This window comes from Citrus clementina, unplaced genomic scaffold, assembly GCF_000493195.1.
Source record: "Citrus clementina cultivar Clemenules unplaced genomic scaffold, Citrus_clementina_v1.0 scaffold_5, whole genome shotgun sequence".
In the NCBI taxonomy this organism is placed as follows: domain Eukaryota; kingdom Viridiplantae; phylum Streptophyta; class Magnoliopsida; order Sapindales; family Rutaceae; genus Citrus; species Citrus x clementina.
Genome location: NW_006262201.1, coordinates 1,171,188 through 1,178,340, shown reverse-complemented (window position 1 = coordinate 1,178,340; position 7,153 = coordinate 1,171,188). Strand labels below are relative to the sequence as shown.

The window sequence follows — 7,153 nt, the reverse complement described above, 5'->3', positions numbered from 1 at the left end:
TAAGTTACAAAACTATATGCAAAGTTTTAAAACTGGACTACTTCATGAAATGTCATGTGATATATTCATTTGACCTTAGATTAATTAAATGCCTATATATGGTTTACTTCATTAATCTAAAAATTAATTTTCACTGATATTTGTATGTGACATATCAATTCATAAGATATCGAGGTAATTACGATTTTAATTTTCCTTCTATTAATAAATAGGGGTAGATAGAAATACTCAATATGTGTGTGTGTGTTTGGGGGGGAGGGGTATCAATTCATATGTCTTAATGACTACAAGAAAAATCAACTCTACTAACTTAACACATGTCTTATATGTGTTTGTAAAATATAATTTATTCGCTATGCTTTGGAGGACGTGTAGTATATTATTTTATAATTCGTTTTGTAATTTACAGAAAATGTGTTTAACATGTTTTAATTTTTATTACTATCAAATAAATTCTGTTTAATACATTTTATAATTTGATTTAAGGTTTAGGCTCGCTGAACATATATTGCACATGTACTATTAAAATTAAAATGAAAATAGGGACTACAAAATGATACTGAACATGCCCTAAGTTACTTAGAGTATCAGTCTAGAAATAAGTATCACCGTAGGCTTAAATTTATGGAACAACTTTTCAGGACCGTTGGTCTTCCTCCATTAGCTTATTTTAGGTCTATATTTCTATTTTTTTAAAAATGGATGCAAGATGATGATGATGAAACTATGCTATCCATAATGATGCACCTTTGTATTCAATAAGAATCATATGCATATTCAACAATGAAAATATGATAACTCTGTCTTAATTTGATCATATTACAAAACAATTGACTACTAAAAAATGTTTTTATTTTTTCAATTACATTTTACATTAAAGTTGTAGAACATTATAAATGCAAAGCTTAATGTTTAATAACATAACACTTCAACAAAATCAACATCTTAAGTATGATGTATGATATAGAATATTGAAATAGTTATACCTAACACTCACAACAATTTATAAAAATTTATAGTGTTTTATTTATAATATCTTTTCTAATTATATTTGTATTAATATCTATCTTAAAGTTAATTTTTGAATTAGTAGATTTTAATAAACCCATCGGGATAGATTAATAGTAACTTAATATTAAAAAAATTCATTATACAAGTTATTTTATTAATTATACTTATTGTAATATTTTATTTGTATCATATGATATTTATTATTATTTTTATCTTATTACTATATTTATATTTACTCAGGTTGTTTAAATCAAAATATATAATAGTCATTAATGAAAATTAAGGGGTCTGTATTACCATTTATGAAACCAAGTAGATCTGTATGACTATTTGAGCAAACCTTTGGGTTTGTGTGGCTTTTTTTTTCAAATTAATATTAATTTAAAATCAAAAAAATATTTTCCAGCAACTTGTAAATTACATGCTACATTTTCAATAGTTATTTAATTATCCATTATATTAAATTGACGATTGAGATTAAGATACTTAAAACTAATGGTCCACATTAATCCCACTATCAATGCTGTAAAAATACATACAGTATTATAAAGAAATCCTTTTTAAAATATCACATAAACTTTCTTTTTGAACATAATTATGTAAAATAAGTTTATGTAACTATAAGAAAACTAGCAATAGATAACAAACATTTTATGATGGATTCTAAACAAAATGGCTTATGTCATAAAACTATGATGGACTTGTGATACAATTATAGGTCTATCAAGGATTAATGTCGAATTCGTGATAGAATTACTGTCCATCAAGGATTAATGATAGACTTATGATAAAATTATTTTCTATCATAAATGTATGATAGGATGGTGATAGAAATTATTTCTATCAAGAAATTTATGATAGAAATATAGGATTGACCATATTTGACTAAATTTTAAATTTTTCAGTAGAAAACGATAGTTTTGTGGTCCTTGTATAATGCTATAATTTTTTTTTACAAAATCAATAATATAATAAATATATACCATTAGATTTAATCAATGGTGCACGTTAGTTTTATTAGTAAAAATTTTAATTATTTTAAAAATTATATTACTGATTGACAAACATTTAAAAGGGTTATTTTAAATTTTAAAAAAAGTAAAAAGAGAAAAGATAAAATACAGTATGTGAAATTCTTTTATTTAAAATTGGATTCTTCACAAGCATTGTTTATCCTATAACACCTCTTTGCTAATCTAAATTATTGTTGTTATTCTATTCGATTTGATAATAATTCCTTATTAATTTGAGTTCTATCCTCAAATTGGATTACTTTCTAAAAAGTAAATGAGAAAATGACAGAGAACGTGGCTGTGCAAGGCGTCATCTATGATTACATTCCCCTACATATACTACTTGCTTTTGATCAGCCGAGCACAACCCGCTGGCAACTTTGGCTGTTGAATTTGAGTGAAAGGTCGATGTTGATAAAGAAGCCCTAATTATTGATAATACTAATAATAATTGAAGTGAAAAACATGGTTTGGTTGCAGTTATTCTCTAATGGCGGACAAAGAGTCATCAAAAGTCAGTCTTCCGCTGCCCCCACGTATCTCTTTATTTTGTCAGAAAAATATTAAATTTTCTGTTTGTGCTTCTGCGTTTTTGTTATTTATCTATTTATTTTTATTACACATGGGTCCATTTGGTTCAGATGAATCTTCAACCACAAGAAAATAATAATCCAATGTACATCTACTAGCAACATGAACATAGCTAGTGGGATGTCCTATTGATTGCATGGTGACGTTAATTGATTATTTGAACTAGTTTCTGGCGGCGAAATGCAAAACTTCTGGTAAAAAAACCCGCCATGCAGCAGGAACAAAAGCTACTTTTGCAGTGAATTTGGTCACCGGAGGCTGGATGATTATGATTAAAACATACAAATCTAAGGGTCTATTATTACCCTACTATTAATGCTTTAAAGTTAATAACAATAATAAAATCCTTATGTTAAATAATAATAATAATAATAACAATGATAATGATAAAATCACTTTTTAAAAAGATTCATATCATATAGTGTACTTTTTTCCCAAGACAATTGACCATGCCGATCAATAATTAGTTGGCACATCAAAAGTTTCTTCTGTGACCCAATCAAAACAGCTTCATTTATTCTAATTGACATAATACAAGTTTCATGAATTTCATCAAATGACTTGGACACCAAAATACTAACACCATCATTTAATACCCTCAACAAGCTCCATAAACAAAAAGTTACTCAGAGAAGATAATGCATATATATTGAGTAGGTATAATCCAAATTACAGGTATTTATCCAACTCGAATACAAAGTAATTGAAATTGTAACACCTAAGACCAAAACTTGAATCTGAATCAAATGAATGAACAAATGGGGGCAAATGCCTCCTCTAGGCCCTAACCATGGAACAAAAATCAAATTGTGAGACTCCTAAAATAAGCCACTGAAACATTACTCACAAACTCATCTATTAACATATATAAAGCTTTTGGTACTGAAAAGAGAGTTTGTGTAAATAGTGTGAGAGAAAGAGCAAGCCTGAAGGCAGAGTGAAGAACAAGCATATGGACCTCGTTTCTCAAAAGCATCTTCATTAATCATCGGAAGTCTGCCAACATAGGCATGCTGCCGTTTGCTTCTGGATCCTCATTGCGAGTGATATTTGGCATATGAACCTAAAAAGATGCAAACTATCAAAGATTTGGTATCTGTACTGATTTGGCCATACTGCTATAATAATCGTTAATTGCATAGAGGATTTCTAAATCTACAGACACCGTAGCATTATACATACAAATTGTTAAATCAATCTTTTATAGACCTCATATGACTAAATTATTGACTTACACAATGCAATCTCACAATCTTTATATTTCCTTCTTTCCACAATACTGCAGAAGCTTAGAGTCTCATGCAGTTTTCTTTATATTTGTAGGAATTCATAGTCATAGAGGTGATAAGTTATGCGAATTCACCAAGTGCAGCTTGATGATTACAACTGTGTTCAGAATCATACCTGACTACCAGCAGCTAGGGCCACAAGCGCACTGTCGGGGCCTGATGAATCAGTAACTTCCCCATCATACTTGAAAGTAAACACAGCAGCAATTATAGCAAAGACCAGCGGGAAAACAGATGTATTGAAATTGTTCTTTACACCCAATTGCGCCAGAATAAAATAAATAAGCATAACAATCAACTGGACCAAAGAGAAAGATATTTCCAACACCATAAGTAGTCGCTTCTGTAAATGCATTCTGGTTGCAGCTATGTTTCTTCTCACATGCGTACTCATAGTAATAGCAAAACCAAATGCTGACAATAGAAATGCAGCAAGAAGGATGCTCTTCTTACTTTTCCCAAATATATCCAGTAAAAATGATGTCGCTTCCAACACAAGATAAAACACAGCAAGTGCACGTTTCTCATATTCACCAAGTAGCTCAAAAATCTGTAATATACAAAGAATGCAGTTATAAATCAATCAATGAGATTGTATTGTTGTTCATTAAGTTAAAATTTTTAATCTCAGAAATTGGAGGCCAATTGTATGCAAAACTTTAATGTTCTTATCTCGATGTATCCAAATCCAAACAGGAAAACGGATACTTGAGCGATTTTCAGATTTTCAAATATCAAAAGAGCATATTTTGATATTTGAAAATTGAATTGAGGAATAAAAGTTTCAGTATAAATTATCATTACCTCATGGCCATTGACGGTGGATCCAACGTCCTCAACGGGTTCTTGAAATATTCTGGCTTCGGTGGCAGCCTCGGTCACAACGTATTCACTTGATGGAACATCTTCATTTGAACGCAGACTCGGACTTTCTGTAAAGTGAAGTACAGCTTTTAGAACGACAACTGAAACCCTAACTTGTTTCTGTAACACAAAGAGACGACATTTAGTTCGGTATTCTAAATTGAATTTCGAGTGAGGAACAAAAGTTTCAGTGTGAATTATCATTACATGAAGGCCACTGATTGTGGATCCATCATCATCAATGGGTTCTTGAAATCTTCTAGCTTCGGTATCAGCCTCAATCACAATGTATTCACTTGATGGCACATCTTCATTTGACTGCAGACTCACATTTTCAGTAAAGTGAAGTACAGCTTTTGGGCAACATATTAAACTCTAGATTGTTCCTATAACACACAGAAAGCCTTTAGTTTGGTATCGTAAGTTCAATCATTTAGTACTATTCACCTTTACCCTTCACTCTGCATTTAAATTCTTGAGTGTTGATTTTAAAAGTTTCCCATTAGGCATTAACCCCAACGAAATTAGACAAACAACTAAAAAAGTAAATACAAAAATTACTTATATAATTAAAATAAATAAATAAATCAATCAATCAATAAAGGTAACCCAAATGAACTTGACTCATAAGTTAACTAATAATTGAAAAAAAAATAAAGAAATTAAAGGAATAATTCACCTGTAATTTGAGACGATCGTCGGGACCGGCGAGCTTATGGAAGCTTCTGCGGCCATTGCAGGCAGATCTCCATCTTCTCAAGGTCTTCTCCGACCCAATTTTCTGACCATCATCGAAGTCCTTCGAATTCAATAACTCGCTCAATTGTTTTCTCATTGCGCTGTTAATAAATTTTCTTCTCTCTGTTTTTTTTAAGTATAAACAAGTGCCCGTACTCCTGACTTTTCTTTATCCATTTCGCTTGGAATAAAAAAAAAAACAACACTCTCCTTTGTCCTTGCGTGCTTTATAACTGTACAGTGGTTTATAACTGTAAAGTTTGTTGTGTTACACGTGACAGATAGAATGAGGAATGTGTAGGAAAAGTGGGAGGCGGCGACATACAGCCATGAATAATTTTTTTAAAACAAAAATTAATGACCTTAGTAAATTTATCTTCTAGTATCTTCTATATCATGTGTTTGTCTTGGGTGATCTTGTACGAATTTACATGTAATTTTACGCGCAAAAATAGTATTACTCGTTTCGGTAAATAAAAAAAGAAAAAAAGAATTAAAAAATAAATAAAAAAGAAAATGAAACAATAGGTTGAGTGGCTTAGCAGAGGCAGAGGGATTGCTTTCTCCTAAAACTGAATTTACAATGCTTCGTCCGGAAGAAATTTCCAAGGTAACAGCATTTCAGTTTTCTTCCTGGCACAGCTGGAAGTAGTGTATGCATAAACAACCCATTTTATGATTCCCAAAAGCCAAAAAGACCACAAAATATCAGCATCTAACAACATATTTATACTTCATCTGTTTCTTCATATGAACAAACTCTCAGCGCATGCATAAACATACATTGCAGAGTTCACCTTTTGAGCGGTCCATAATATGCAACATATAAATTTCACAAGTACCGATTTTTACTTCTTGAAAAAGAGTTATTTACACCAAATTGATGTCAAACACTGGTCTGTCTTTAGGAGGTTGATGAGTGATGAAAGAATGTGTGCACCATCTCAGTTTCTCAGATTTTGCATCATGAGCAGTTGTGCCTTGTGCATATTCACCAAGAATGCACCATCTCTGTTTTCAGTGCCAAGAGTTGCCTGGCAGGTAGATTTAACGGCAAAAAGATGCTTGGCATTGTATTAACACCGCATGTGCCTCATCTCAAAGCTCTTAAAAGTATTAGCAATTCGCTTGGCCACGCCTTTGAACAAAGAGCACATGCAAAATAAAGAAGAGCAACACAAACAATAAAAAAAAAAAAAAATTATTCCTAAAGGATATAGAATCAGATGACACAATAACCATGTTGACAATCACGTTAACCTCAAAGCAAATTGGTATAAAGAGCAAAGCAGCCAGATCTAATGTGAATATCTCAAGGTTTGCCCTGTTATCAACAGGAAAGAGTTGAATTAAAACATCTAGAGGCACTTGTATATTCCCTTCATACAGTGAATTTAGATCACCAAGGCAGCCGTTGGATGCATCACAATTTTGTTCCTCCATTCCTCAGTTCCCCATAAGCTTGCAAGTGAAGTTGCGAGCCCAAATGGATATTTTATAAATGCATTTAACAATTATTTTCAGTATGTCCCTGATATTAAACCCAAACGGGAAGTCAAACCTACAAATACAGGTTGCAGTTTAAATTTGATGATACCGCTAGACTACCTCTAAGATATACATAAACCCCAAAGGATGATCAGAAAC

General features: G+C 31.5%; 1 protein-coding gene across 1 annotated transcript; it reads right to left on the bottom strand.

The window, feature by feature from the left end:
• Window positions 1-3,251: 3,251 nt before the first annotated feature.
• LOC18040614 lies at window positions 3,252-5,711 on the bottom strand. Its single transcript, XM_024184121.1, has 5 exons — window positions 5,448-5,711; window positions 4,976-5,086; window positions 4,709-4,888; window positions 4,020-4,454; window positions 3,252-3,678 (listed from the first exon to the last, which is right to left on the bottom strand). Exons 1-5 carry the CDS (start codon window positions 5,601-5,603, stop codon window positions 3,601-3,603), a joined length of 960 nt encoding a protein of 319 aa, XP_024039889.1. The 5' UTR covers window positions 5,604-5,711; the 3' UTR covers window positions 3,252-3,600.
• Window positions 5,712-7,153: the final 1,442 nt, after the last annotated feature.